A 15,275-nucleotide genomic window follows, 5' to 3' on the forward strand; every position below is an offset into this window, starting at 1 on the left:
TTAAAACTGCATGTGCAATAATAATGGCTATTCCAGATACCCAAGTAAGAAAAATGCACCTTTGATATGTCGTGGCACAGGCATAATGAAAACATTGAGTTTAATGGAGGATATATGTAATAAGAGTTACCATACAGAACCTGCAGTTGGAAATATATAAACACGCTTCCCAACAGAATTTCACTACGTCACAATTCATTAAGAAAATCGGCAATAACTGACAAGATAGGCACAAAATGGATTTTCATGTTGCTGGGATGAAGTATGGCTCCCAGCAATTAATGGTTTTAGTCACATTAAGCAGATAAATAATGCTATCTGACATTACAGTATTTCACATTACACTAAAATTTCGTAACATTTGCTCATAATATGAGTTGAAATATGTTACCTAGGAAAAAAAATGTTATCTCTGGAACAGTCAAACCCCATTAGAAACCTTAGGCTTGAAAAATCACAATGTTAACAGTTATATCCCCTAGCAAAGGTTTGCTTTCCTTAAATAGTGTTAAATTTAAACCCAGAAGCTCTAGTCTCTTTTGGAGTTACTCTTCTATAGTGCATTGAGCTTGAAAGGAAAATTTAGTGCATGGAATGTACTGTGCCATTACTGAGTGTTGGTGAGAGAAACACTATGAGGAACTGCAGAAAGAGGGGAGCCTGTAGAACAAAATTATATCAGGGACACTTATGTTCTCTAAATAAATGTTTCTATATTCTGCTTTATTAAAAAAGCTCCTTGTCTTAACATCACCCCCATTACTCATTACTGATAGATAACTTGATTATTCTAAACTTCGTTCTAATTGGCATGTCTGCCTTTTTCAGAGCTGGATATATGCTACCTGAGTATCATTCTCTTGGGGAAAAAAAGCTTTTACAGTAAAATACTATGGGTCAAAATTTCCAGTTTTGCATGAACAACTCCTCTGATTTCAGCATTCTTACTCCTGTAAGTATAGTATTATACAGGAAAATGCCTGTGTGTACCAAGCATTAATAGGAATCAAGAACAAACAGGGGAACATGATTTCTCTTTTGTGTGATGCTAATTCCACTCCAAATTCATTTAGTAATGTGGAAGGAAATGTGATTGCTTGTCAAAGCACAGATGTGTTTTTTTGTTGGGACAGTGCATAGTGCATTTGCAAGTGTCATGTTTAGCTGAAGGCAACAATGCTTAGTGTCTCAGCACCCAACTCCCACTGAATTTCAACAAGAGTGAGCAAACAACCTTCCCTTGGGCTTCAGTGAAAATCCCTGGCTTAGTATCCAGCCTGAGCTGCAGTTTCCCTTGCAGGAAACAAGCTTGTTTTGAGGTCTTTTAAGGTATTGTTTCCTGAAACAGCAGAAGTGCAGACAGAGTACTGCAAATCTGTTACTAAAATATGTCAAATTTTGATATGAAAGAACTTAAAAAAAAAAAGTTCTCAAGATTTTTAGGATTATTGAACACAATAAACCTTTCCAAATTCAAGCCATAAACAAACCAGATGATCGTTTACATGTGCCAAGATACAATTTTATTGCTTCTCAGGTAACACTGCACTTAGGCATTTATTTAACTTGAGGGTACTCTAAAAGCAAAACCAGTTCACTTATGTCTTATGACATTTGTCCTACTGTATGTTACTGGAAGAGGTAGGGACTTTGCAGAGACATTGCTGGCAATGTCATAAGAAGTGCACACCAAAAGCTCAGTAATGGTGCTATAGCAAGAACATGTAATCTCTGCCAGACTCTGGTATCTAGATTTAATTATCTTCAATGAGAAGATGTAAAATATTCCACCACAGTTCTTGTATGACCTTATGAAAATGACCCTGCTTACAAAGGTCACAGTTCTGCATTGTCTCATGCTGGTTTTCACAGATTTGTTGAACTGCTGAAGTGTATCACAACCCGGGAGTCTCAAAGCTCCTCTCTGGATGGTTATGTGACCTCCAGCGTGTGATGCTGTAGGCCAAACCTTCAAGGAACCTCCCAGTGACTGCTGTGGAGCCCAAATCTCCCAGTTATTATTGTTCAGAAACAATTCTAGTTATAGCAACTATGTATATTGGACTTCTTTCTAGCTTTTCATTTTTTTTCTTTATTAAGGTGAAGAAGAAACAGTTGGTGCTGTATGTCCAGCTGCTGTTTGTAGATGACCACCCAGTGCTGCAGGAGTTGCCAATGACCCAGTCCTTTGGGAACTACTGGCTTTAGAGGCTTGGTTTGTGCTTTCACATCATGTCTCTGTGTTAGTCTGTGTTAGTGTTACTGCAACTTCACAGTATCAAAAAGAAGTATTGGTTTTATTGTGCTTATTTTAAAACCGGTACATTTAAAACCAACCAAACTTATCTAACTTGGGTATATAAAAATATACATGTAACAACTCACACTATACAGTAAAAAAGAAAGCACCTGTGTGGAAAGCTTACCCCCTTTTTGGGAAGGAGAGCTGTCTTTGTAGAGTTGCTTCACTAACATGTACTTAAACGTATATACATACAAACCCAGAACTTTAGCCACATAAATCTGTCCTCTTATGTGGCAGAGGAGGCAGAAGGCCCAGAGGGGTGATATGTCTCATTCTTTCTCCATCACAGAGCTGCTGCCATTCACACTGCATGAACAAGAGCACGGCTCGGGTAAAGTGCGAAAAGCGCGAGGTAAATTCTGCTCCGTGTGGCACAATTCCTGCCAGGAAACAGCCCGGCCAGCAGCCCCCAAACAGTTGTGTGTTCCCCTGCCATCAGAATGAGCAGCTGCCCCTCTGAACTCCACATCCCCTCTGCTCTGTCACGGGGGTCAGAGAGAAGGGCCAGCTGCACGTGTTGAACTTGGAAAGCTCCGAACCAGAGGGCTGCTGGATAACTTCTGCAGCACCTCTGACCCAAAGTGGGAGACAAAAACTCTGTGGAGACAAAGGTTGCGTCAAACCTCTTCTCTGGCTCAAAGTCTTAACTTTAAACTGTTATATGCTATTAAAAAAAGACAACTAAACAGCTTAGTCTGTTTAAACATTAGGTTTCTTTCTAACCCTAGCTGCATTTCACTATGGCAAAAGAGGGTATTTGAAGAAAATATTTCACTATTAAACATCCTTGCAATTATGTTTTTTAGAAGTGCTTTTTCCATGTCAGGCTCTAATCTACTCAGAAAAGTTACCTTTTTTTTTTTTCAAAAATAAAACCTGTAGTAACTATATATTTTATATAACCATGTGAAAAGAGTAAAAAGCTATTTCTAAGCGGTTTCTGAGGTAATAAGCTGGCATGTTAAAAATATATTAATGCAAGTTGTTCAGTTGTGAGTGTCCCTTGCCCATCTCCCCCTGAAAGAAGGGATGGACACAGTGATTTCAGTAAAGTGGAGAAAAGGTGTGTAGCATACTGGTTGGTATTTGTATCATAGTTCATCGTGGTTTCTTGTGAGGTCCTCCCCATAATTAGTAGCTTGACTTCCAACGAACATATTCCAGTTGTCAAGAACTTCCTCTTTTGTTAGTTTTTGATCCTGGTAGGAGGAAAACAAAACCTCTGTAAGAACATTTTCAAAGCTAAGTAAAAGACACTTGTAGGAGCCCTGGGAAGCACAGAGTTCTTCAAAGCAGCAGACTGCAGGCTCAGGAATCATTTGTAGCTGTAATGGTGAGTGAAATCTGGACTCCAGTGGATTCATTTGGGTTAAACTGCCAACTGAAAGTTCTCTGTAATGAACTCTCTGCCAAACAGTACATGGGTTATCTGGTACACAGTTTTGCCCTCTGGTTTGGTTTTGCCCTCCTGACAGTAAGAATGAAAATCCTCTGGTGTACTTTGCTGAAGATGGTTGCTATGTCAGCAATTTACACACTCTCTGTGTAAGAGAGTATTTTGGCTTTTCAGGTTCAGACTTTGCTCACGTTACACTTGTGAAGATCATCATCTGGAATCTAGTGTCCCACACCAGAGGAAGTGGATGTACTGAGCCAGCCTTTAGTGAAAGGTATGTGCTTGATTATAGAACTGAGGGTGATTTTGCTACCCCCTATGTAAATAGGTCTTTATTTTCCTCTTGTAATCTAAATTAACATACAAAAGTCATGACCATTCTTAAAGGAAAAGAGTATTTCTACTGTGTTAAAACACCCAGGTTAATGATGATAAATAGATTCTTTTCTCACCTAATGATAGCCAAGGGAACTTCTCAAGCTGACAAACTGTATTTTACTACTTTTACTTTGTGATTCTAACCCTACCAACTGAAATTGGCATGGAAACATTAATGCATGAGCAATTCTAGCCTCTAAAACTCCATTTAAAGTGTACTAATAAGAAAAGTTATCAGGAATAAATTGTTGCAAGCTGATATTTAAAAAAAAACCATAACAGCTTGTGTAACTTCTTTAAAAACTACAGTAGAACACTATGTACCTTGTCTGCATCAGACTCATAGACTAAGTGCCTGGCTTCAGCCAGGGCATGATCATAGTCTTGGGGGAGAATCCAGTGCTGAATCTCATCTTTGTCCATCTTTCCATCCTTGTTGAGGTCACGAAAATCTGCAAACTGCTCACGCTCTGTAATCACCCAGTCAGGCTCTGGTCCACCCTCTTCATTTGCAAACATATCAGCTGGAGAGGAAATAAAGGTCTCACTCGAGTCATATTTAATTTGCAAATTATGCACAGGCTAAAGACATTTGCACAGTGTTCCTCAGAGGAAGACCAAACTTTTCACTCTTTGCACAGCATCTCTTTGTACAGAAAATGAAATGTGGGGTGTAAATAGAGTAGCTGTGTGTATCTTGTCTCAGGCCTATTTCTTCTCTGCTGGTGATTCTGTCCTTTCTTACATTACCCTTGTCTCACAACTGTGCACTCCTGGTCAGGCTAACATGAGAGGTGAATGTGTTCAAAGGCCATCATCACTGAGTTTCAGAATGAAAAAATTCTCTAAGGGTCTTTAGTTAAATAGCAATCACAAGCTTTAGTGCTAGGCTCAGTCACATGGGGAGAAAGGAACCCAGCCATTTTATCTTGTCCCTGCCAGCAAATGTCTTTGTGGATAAGATCAAACTCCAGCCAGCAGAGAGTGATTAAAGGAAAAAAGGCACAGGGGAAATTTAGGCAAACAAAAATTGCTAAATGGAACTTGCATGTTTTTATCCTGCTTTTAGAGAGGTCTGTGTAAGAGACGAGTCTTCTTTTAACCATGCAGTGCTGTAACATATTCCAGCAGAAGATATTCCCCTACAAAGAATGGGCTGGAGAAGTCATGAATCAGTGGTGCATTCTGTGAAAAACCACAGGCAGAGGGCACTTGTCATAGGTTGGTACCTCGGGATGGAGCACCATTTGTGACACAGGATGCAGAGATCACATCAGTCCTGTGCTATATTTAGGAAGCATCGGCAGGACAACACCACAGTGGCAGCTGCTCTCTGCACAAACAGAGTTAGGACAGGAGCAGTGATTATTAAAAGCAAGTGATTTGTAACTGAACTGGTTTTTTGCATCACAGGCCTTCCAAATGATAAGTAGTGTGTCCACTTTGTTCTTCTGGTCACTGTGGCTAATCGCTTTTTGCTCATCAGGGCTGTTTGTCCCTCAAGCCTTCCACTTTTCTAAATAGAATTAAAGCCTGCTTTTTGATACTACTCCTCTCCTATGCCTTTTGTGTTTGGTTGTCAAGGATGTGCTAAGGAAGAGTGCACCCCATGAGGATGGTCTCAGAGCCAGAGGCTGGCTGGTATCCATAGGAAACATAAATGCTGATTTCAAAGCTAGGAGTAACCTCCTCTGACTCTGCAGTGTGAGTGTGTACACTAGGCTGAAGTTCTCTATTGCCACTGTCCACAGTGTCCCTGAAATACTCTGTCACCTACCCATGCACAATAAGAATTCAGTTCTCTCTGCTCAACGTGATTAGGGATATTTTGCTCTGCTGCTTGTGTAAATCTGAAACAAATTTTGTAAAAGACAAAATAGGAGGAAAGAAGGAGAAGGAGGGAGGAATCATGTGATAACCTTCAGCAGATTTCCCCATCAAATACCCGATCTAGAGACTGACATTTTTGGACTTCTTTTTGTATAAACTATTTTTGTGTAAACTATCAACCATAAACTATCAAAGAAGAGATTTAGTTTTCTGTTGGTTTCTTAACCCCGACTTCATCAAAATTAAAAAATAATTATATCTGAAAAAGGGAAGTAAGAACATCTTAAGCATAGTTTTCTCAACTCATGAAGGAAACTTCAGACAACACATTCACTTTCTTTTTTCATTTTTTAAAGTGCAAATTATATTGTTTATTTGAAGCAACTGACATGTCCTGTCAATTTGATTTTTATCATCCTTGCCAATGTGGGGTGATCGTGACTAGAACATTCTATGTTCCTATCTATAGAAGACAAGAAAAACCAGCATTCACATGGTAACAAATGTTGACAATTACCTTATAATTATACGTAGGTAATGTCACTGAATGAACTGAAATTACTGTGGAAATTATGCTGCTCTGTTATTTCAGTCATAAATGAATAGCATTCACTTTCTGGGCTAAATATAATTTAGAGGGAACAGAACCCCCTGCCATTAATTAACGTGTGTACATTGTTCCTGATTCTGTGTGAAGCGATCTTCACAGCACCACTTGAAACAAAGATTCATCCAAGTTTGCACTAATGCTTTCCTGGGGCTACTTTCTTGATTTAAAACCCATCAAAACGAGTGCAGTGGAGAAGGTGGGTTCTGGTATGGGAGTAATGATTCAAAAGGCTAAAATGTATCATATACTGCTGATCTCCACTCCTGCTTCTGTTTTGTCTTCATGGGTCTAAGTGCAAGACAGCAGCCAACTGCCTGGTGTGACTAAGTTTGTGTAAATTAACTGTGACTGATCTGCTGAGGATGTTTCCCACTTTGTTCTCTTTCTGCCACTGCAGTAATGCACTGCTAACTTTCACACATTTCACAACTTCTCTGAGAATCTTAAATCTCAGCGCGGTTTTAACACAGTTCATTTTTCATGTATCTTCTCTTTCTAGGAGAAATACAGTGGTATCACCATTAGAGAAGTGTGGGGCTTTACTTACTAATTAGACTAGGAAAAAAACTAGTGGAAACAAAAGGTGAATTTTCTCTTTTTGCAATGTGTGCTTCCTAGCTGGTTTGTATATTTGAGTAACATTCAAACTCGGGAAAAGACTATTTCACTTTCTAATCTTCCTGCATTTCTAAACACTTTCAAACAGCTGTTAACATTGCCTAGTATACACAGAATATCCCTCTCATGGAAGATATTATTCCAGATCCTCTTCTCTTGTTCTCATATAACTCTTAGCTGAGTTATATGAGAACATGAGGAGAATCTTATGCTGTAAAGTGTGAGGAACCTTTTCCTGGTGATGTTGCTATCTGCCTAAAATGAAATTAGGCTGTACCAACCATCTGAGTTGGATGGTTGGTACAAAACAGTCGAACTGGAACACAGAGCTGTTTATCCCTGGGTTGTTGATGCTGCTGCAAATGTGAGAGAAGATGGAAAAAATGGATTGGAGATTTTGTAAGAAACAAGTGTCAACACTTACCAATGTACTCGTCTTGATCCACGAAACCATCCCCATTTTTGTCTATGTCTTCTAAGGTTTCCTGGAAAATAGTTTTGCATCGAAGTAACCAAGAAAGAACTGAGAATTCTGACTATTTGCCTCTTCGATCATTTACTGTTTTGAGGCCTTGACCTACCCTTGTACACAAGTGAATGTACTCTTACTAACTCCAGTGTGATTGTTGTTTATACAATGAATATACAAACATCCTTTCATGTTGAAAAAATTTCCTGTATGAATGAACTGAATACCATGCTTAAGTCAGGGGCAGATACAAGCCTGCATGAAACACTTGGGTGCTGCATGTCAGCATACCCTTCCTTTTATTTTGGCTTAAGTCTGTGCCCCAAGATTGTTTCTTGATTCCATTGAGGAGCTGTCTAAGTGCACTTAACAAGTCCTTTTTATATCGAGAGTTCTAAATCAAGTGGATTTCATGAAAGGCATCCCTTTCTGTTCCCCACTTAGCTATTATGTGTGTGTCTCTTTCTAAACCCTGCCTGGAAAGGTTAGAGAAGCACTTCAAAGCTCATCCATAAAAATAAAAAGTAAAAATAATGGCATTGATTTTGCGCTGCTTACTAGGACAACGATGTTTTTCATGTGCTCAAACTCCTCCGGGTGAAGGAAAGCAGTGAATTCTTCACGAGTGGCAGCCAAGTCTCCATCCAGATCTGCAGTTTTGAATCGTCTTTCATCTCTGGGCAGCATTTTCTTAAAACTGTGCTGATCAGTTGCATCTTGGAATTCTTCTGGATTTTCTGCAAATTAATCAAGGTGATCTCAAAAGTGTTTTCCTTTAAAACACACTAGCACAATGAAGCTCCCCAACTTGCTGTTTGAGTCTAGAAATACAAAGGCTTATTTCCTTCTCTTTCCTGTGAAGTTTTAAATTCAGGGGTCAAGTACATGTTTTGATTTTTAAAGGTGACAATAGTAGAGGTAAATTTCTTCTATTGAAATCCAGGATAATGGATTTTGCAGTATTATATATTAATCCTCACATATTTAAATTTTATCTGCCTTCACAGGCACCACTGAGTTAGTATTTGGGGTAGATTTCATTCACGGAAGTTTTATTCTTCTTTAGGAATTAGGATGATCTACACAACTTTTCAGTTTCAAGAAGCAGGCAAACCAAGGAAAGGTGGTTTCAGAAGGTGGCAGACTGTCTGAAATTATCTAACTGCTACGCCTCTGCTACAGGGAACCTAACAATTATTTTCAGTTTAAAACAATGACATTCTTTCAGGGTGTTCACTGGCATAAAAGGAATGGTATTTGATATAATTTTTTTTAATAGGATCATTAAACTGACTTCAAACATGAAAAATACTCATAACAATTTCACAATTCAGATGTTGGGAGACAAACACAGGCAAAAAAGACAAGGCCAGGAATTACAGATGGGAATTTTAAGTATTCATTAACACAAGCCCACAGTGTAGTATCTGCTCTCCAAATCCTGGGGATTACAGAGAGCAAAGACAGAGGGCTGAGAAGGGTTCCCAGGGATAATGCTGCAGGGATTGTGTGTCAAACATTTCCTTCCACAAATGTAACAGGCTCTATTTTAATCTCAGGTAGACTTTGTAATGATTATTGCTACTGGAAGCTTGGTCTAGAAACTGTCTCTGTGGTAGGTGAATATTGTCTTCTCATTTCCAGTAAATATAAACGGTCAATTAATACTGATTTGTTGTTCTGTCAGTATTGCCCTTTAGCTTAAGTGATTTCTTCTCCTCATTTCCCTTCATTAACTTACAAAAAGCAAGGGAAACGGGTGGGGGCAGAATTCAGGTATATTTTTTAATAAATGTTTCTTTTGCCTGATTTGTTAAGAATTTTCATTTGCAGTGGATCACAGTCTGAAGCATGTTATTCTCCAAAACAATTTTAATCAATAACTTTGCTATGGCTTAGAATCAATTTTTAGCATCTAGAATTAAGATTTTAGAGAGAATGACTTAACAAATACAGTTAATTGCACAATATATATTTTTTAATTAAAATACCATTTTAAATATTAAAAAATAATATATTTCTAACCGGAGGAGACTATAATTCAGGTGTGTCAGTACATTTAACGATATTTCTACAAAACCTTCTGTGTGCTGGTGGGCTGCAATAACTAACTAAAAAGTGCTTTTGACCTCTGAGCATTTATAAAATTTAATGTGAGTTTCAAGAGACTTAAATGAGACACCAAACTTCTGTTGACTGTAAAGCAAGAAATCACACTTTATAATCTCCAAAATCCTTGATCATACAATCTGAAATTGATCTCTTACCTAGATAATAACCATATGTGGCTTGTTTGTATTCTTCCCAGGCAATTTTATTGTCCTTGTTTAGATCATAGTCTTTCCAAACTTTAGCCACGTTTTCATAGATATAGCGTTTCTGTACCCGCTTAATCCAGGTTTTTAATTCCTCTGTTGTGAGATAGCCATCTTTGTTGTCATCTATTCTATCCACAATCTTCCTGTAAAAAGAGATCAGCATCCTTAAGAGTTGGCAGAAAAACAAACTGCATGTCAGGCCACTTTTAGTAATCTTTATCTGGCTCTGATTTTCCACAAAAAAGGAGTGCCCAAAACTCATAAAGTTGCCCTAGTGGTTAAGGCTTTCCTGCATTTTACAGATTATCTGAAGGGATATGTCTCTATTCTTTATTCAGTATCGCTACAAATAACTGAAATGGAGCTTGTGCAATCAAAATTAGTGGACAAAGGGAACCTCAGATAATACCTGGCTTTCTTAGGTTGTGTCCACTCTCTTAGGGGCACCTGTTCTTCACTGTCAGTAGGGAGTGGCCATGTTGGCTCAGAGCAGGAGACACCAACTTCACTACAGGAGAAAGCCTGTACTTGAGCTTGCTGGAGGCAACCAGGGCAAAAATCTAGGACGTGGTGGACACCTGCAGTTCCTCCCTTGGCTTTCCATCAGACTGACACTTGGGTGGAGTGACTTATATGACTGCATAATGCTGGGGATGTACATCATGTACAGTCTTCCCTTCCATGCCTGTCCTTCCACTGCTGTTTCTTTTCTTCCATTCCCAATGAGAAGCAGTATTGCTGGTGTTGCCAGGAATGCCTGTTACTTGCTAAAGCACTGTTAGTCTGCAGCAGGTGTCCAGTCATTGCTGGCAGCTGGGACATAAACCACTGCCCTGTGTAAAGCTGCCAGCCTCAAGTGCTGTTGAAATCAGGAGTGAAAGGTACTGGTATACTCCCAGGGAAACTCCCATATTTGAAACGTTCTGCACACAGCTGCAGATAAAACTGACCTAAAAACCTATGTTAAAAAATAAAGGCAATGCTGATTTGCCACGCCTATGGAATACCTACATGTCATTGGTATGAAAAGGGTAAAAGCAGGAGCTGACTTATCTAAATCCTGACTTGACATTCAACAGGTGAGCTCCCTAAACCTCCAGGCTGCCAAAGGACACTGGGAGAAGTTCTCCACTCTTAAGTATTCTTTTCAATTCAGCATCTTGGTTCTCCACAAAGAAACCAACCCTGGCCAACTGGAACTGCTTGACCAGTGAAGCAATGTCCTTTCACAAGCCTTACTTATGAAAGTGGTAAGTAGCCAAATAACAGCAGCAGCTTCTGCTGAATTTCCAGCAATCTTGTGTGAGTCCAATAGTACCAGACTGATTTTAAAAACATGCCATTTCTGAGCTGTGGGGGGGGAAAAAAGGGGCTGCTGAATTTGCCTTCTGAATTAGTAAAGTATGAATTAACTGACTAGAAAAACCTTTTCTATTTTGCATAAATCTCATGGAGAACTGACTGCCAATGGTCCCTTTCACTGCGTGATGCACTGTATTTGTCAACAGATTTTCCCCACAATGAATCTGATTCAATTGGTTTATATGGTATTTCCTTCTGTTGTTAAATGTATTAGTCATAATAAATGATTCTGCCAGTAGCTCTTGGCTATTTTTAACATGAAAGAAGTCAGGACTGTTTAGCAGAAGATGCTTCATGCCTTTTCCTTTTCACCTGTTTTTATAGGTCCATTGCATCCATGTGCACTGTTTCACTCTGCTTCTCAGCTGAAGACAGGGACAATGAAATAGTTTTGCCTACAGGCTCCCAAAGGCACAGGTAACAAGCTACTGTATGGACTGTGGACCTCACTTTTTATACTGATAAATTGCCTGTAAAATGGCTTGGGATCATGCTAAGCTTTGTAGTGGAGCTAATGCATGTTGATCAGTCTGAAAAGCTTTAGTGCCTCAGGTTTAAATGGTTAATTCTTAAATACAGAAAAAATTCAAGGAGCATGTTAACAGACACAAAATGCCAGCTCATAAACAGGAATTTACTTGCACAAGTGTGTAATACCTGAAAGTTTACTTTCTCCCTTTATCTGAAGTGGTATTACAGCCAGTATGAGTTGGTACACACAACCTTCTACCACAGACATTTAAGCTGCCAGTGTGTAAAGACATCTGGTGATGGAACAAAGTTGGGGCAAGGAAACCATTAGTGCCAAGTGGCTCAAAGAGGAAGGCTTCCCCTCTGCACCTGATGTGAGTACAACTGTACGTCAATAAACTCTGGCTTCAGTCTGTACATAAAGCAGAAATGTTTATTTTGTGAGGATCTATAACCATCTTCTGTGTTCTCTTAAAAGTGACAGGCCCCTCACAAATGGCAGGGAGAAGGTTCAGATGCCTGCAGCCCCGCTCCCCTCCTCCTCGGCCCACCTCCAGTCCCTTAATGCAGTCCTTGGATGCTGCACCAGGGTTATGTCACGCTTCTCCAAAGCCAGGTGAGTTGCAGTACTGCACATGGATGGGCAATGTGTGATTCCTCCTCTGCCAAGCGATCCAGGGTGGGAGGACAGGGAGAAGGGATGCCCCTGTCACAGCATCTGTCATCAGGGCTGGTGCTCTCCCAGGTCACAGTGCAGTTAGGGGGCTGGTATGTGCCACCATCTCAATCCAAGATCATACTGTGCAGCTGCTCCTCCACTGAGGTTGCAGGTAGAGTTTGCAGGGCTATTTTTCTACACTAGCTGGTTGCTCTTTGTTTGCTGGAAGAAGGTGAGAGTGGCTTTGCATTAATGATGCCTAGCCCTGGGAGTCCAATCCCAGCACTGGTCATTGGGATGACATATGTGCTGCCACTCTTCCTAAGCAAGGTAAAATAAATACAGCAGCATGCACTTTGGTTAAAGCAGCAGACTGTAAGCCCCAGGAATCATTTAGAAATAGCTTTTATTTAAATCTGTCTTCTTCCTAAAAGCCAATCACTTCTTGAGAAGTGACTCTATTTGTAATCCACTACAGGGTTACAAATAGAGGGGGGGTGCCAGCATATCCGATTATTAGGACATGAAACGTTTTTAAAATCCTCTCTTTACCTCCCAGTACGCTATCCAAAATCACAAGGTTGGGAAATGCTGAAAGTTATGAAACTCTCTCACAGGGCCCCTCAGGAACCACATCTCTGATATTCTGATGCACAATGCTCACCCCACAGTTTGTGCTTTGGTCCTCCGAGGGACAGTCCTGTCCCCTTCATTTAAAAGGTTACTGACTGTGGCTGTAGCTTAACATGCCTGTGTCACCTCTCCAAGGGGCACACAGTGACATCAACACAAGCTAAGCTTCTTTCCTTGCTGAGTTGACATTTGTAAAAACTGTCTAAAAACAGCCGTATTGTTAAATCATAGCCCCAACTGAATTATCTATTCTGGTGTAGGTGTAGACCAATTTTAATAAGGCATGTCCATTGTAGTGACACACTTTGTGAGAATCGAGGTCATAAATTGTGTACGCTGAGAACATGGTTCCTTTCTCTCCTCCTTGAAACAATGTGGATGAAGTCGGTCATTTCTGGTAACTACTTTATCTGTCCAGTCACTGAGATACACATAAATAGTAGTGACAGCTTCCAGAAGGATCAAGAGGTCAGTCAGTGAGATTACAGTGCTACTGCACTAAGGTCTTAGGATGGAGCTAGACAATCAGTAAGTACCATTCCCTGTGGTACTTTACTAGGCAAGGGGAATCTTAGCGAGAACGTGCAGATATTTCAAATTATCTTCTTGCTAGTAACTACATTAAAGGAACTTTCTTTAATTCCTGTTAAACTTAGCTCTGCTTAATGATCTGCCTTCCTGTAGATGTAAAGGAGGGAGAAGCAGGAAAGTAAGGAGTGGTCTCTGTTCTTGGCAGCAGCATGGAAGCAAGAGCAACACTGAAACACAGTGGGCAAAGATGTCTCAAAGATGGAAAAGCTGTGGGAAGATGCCTCAAGTGGACTTGTAAACGTAACTGTAAGTAAGGAATGATTTAAACTTGATTCACACTGATATGGCAGGAACAAGTAACCCAGAGTTAGGGAGCTGTAGCAGCAAAGCCCTCCAGCAACAGGTGAGTTCTGTCCAACACCAGGCACAGCACTACGTACAGCAGCTCCCTCCACTAGGCTTACTGCTGTAGGGCCAGGAAAGGCAGGAGAGAAAAACACCAAAGTGATGAATTGTTGGCTGCTCATTTACAAAACCAGCAGGGTATGAGAGAATTAGGCTGAGAAAGTTGGGGCTGTTCAGCCTGGAGAAGTGAAGGTTGCGTGGAGACCTCATAGCAACCTCCCAGTATCTCAAGGGGCCTACAGCGAAACCAGAGACAGACTCTTCATCAGGAACAGTCATGATAGGACAAGGAGCAGTGGGTAGAAATTGAGAGAGGGGAAATTTAGGTTAGATATTAGGAAGAAATTTTTCCCTCTGAGGGTGGTGAGGTACTGGAACAGGGAGGCTGTGGATGCCCCAACCCTGGTGGTATTCAAAGCCAGGCTGGATAAGGCCTTAAGCAAACTTGGTCTTAGCGGGAGGTGTCCCTGCCCACGGCAGGGGTGGTGTTGGGACTAGATGGTCTTCAAGGTCCCTTCCCACCCCTTAACATTCTACGATTCTAAGTCAAACCTCAGAGGTATTGCTGCCACACGAGGGTACAAGGTACCAAACTGGGGTACAGGGTACTGCACTGGGGTACAGGGCAGCACACTGGGGTACAGGGTACTGCACTGGGGTACAGGGCAGCACACTGGGGTACAGGGTACTGCACTGGGGTATAGGGTACTGCACTGGGATACAGAGTACCGCTGCACGATCCCCTGAGGGTGAGAAGGGTGCACGGAGCGCTGTGACACCAAGGCAAGGCGGCCCCGGTCCCTCCCCCTGCCACGTCCGCCGCCCCGTCCGGCCGCCTCACCCAGGCGCTCCCGCTTTCCTCCGGGCTCAGCTGGTCGAAGCTCCGCGCCTCCTCCTTGCCCAGGGAGGCCTCGTGGTCGTAACTGGAAGCCGGGCCGGTGCCTCGTGCTGCGCTCCGGTGCGCGAGCCCGCTCCTTGCGCGCCGTGGCTGCCCAGCGCTCCCCGCCGCCAGAAGCAGCAGCGCCGGGAGCAAGCGCTCCGCCCCCCGCACCGCCGCCCGCCATGGCGCCGGGTCCCAGCAGCCCCTCGCTTCCGCCGCCCCGCTCCGCGGCCGTCCGCCCGCTCAGCCAAGGCCCCTCCCGTCCCCGCCCGGGCCCCCGCTGCCCGCCCCGCCCCCGGCCCGGCCATTGGGCGGGCCGCGCGGCCTCCGGCGGGCGCCACGTCCGCCACGGGGGCCCGGCCGGCGGGGCCGCGGGAGCTGGCGGGAGCGGAGCGGGGCAGCGCAGGGGGA

The 15,275-nt window shown here is 42.0% G+C and overlaps 1 protein-coding gene across 1 annotated transcript; it reads right to left on the reverse strand.

Moving 5' to 3' along the window:
* Positions 1 to 83: 83 nt before the first annotated feature.
* RCN1 (reticulocalbin 1) lies at positions 84 to 15,048 on the reverse strand. Its single transcript, XM_029963253.1, has 6 exons — positions 14,826 to 15,048; positions 9,874 to 10,068; positions 8,165 to 8,343; positions 7,562 to 7,622; positions 4,404 to 4,603; positions 84 to 3,504 (listed from the first exon to the last, which is right to left on the reverse strand). Exons 1-6 carry the CDS (start codon positions 15,046 to 15,048, stop codon positions 3,397 to 3,399), a joined length of 966 nt encoding a protein of 321 aa, XP_029819113.1. The 3' UTR covers positions 84 to 3,396.
* Positions 15,049 to 15,275: the final 227 nt, after the last annotated feature.

The sequence above is a fragment of the Manacus vitellinus genome, unplaced genomic scaffold, assembly GCF_001715985.3.
Source record: "Manacus vitellinus isolate BGI_N305 unplaced genomic scaffold, ASM171598v3 scaffold_57_pilon, whole genome shotgun sequence".
In the NCBI taxonomy this organism is placed as follows: domain Eukaryota; kingdom Metazoa; phylum Chordata; class Aves; order Passeriformes; family Pipridae; genus Manacus; species Manacus vitellinus.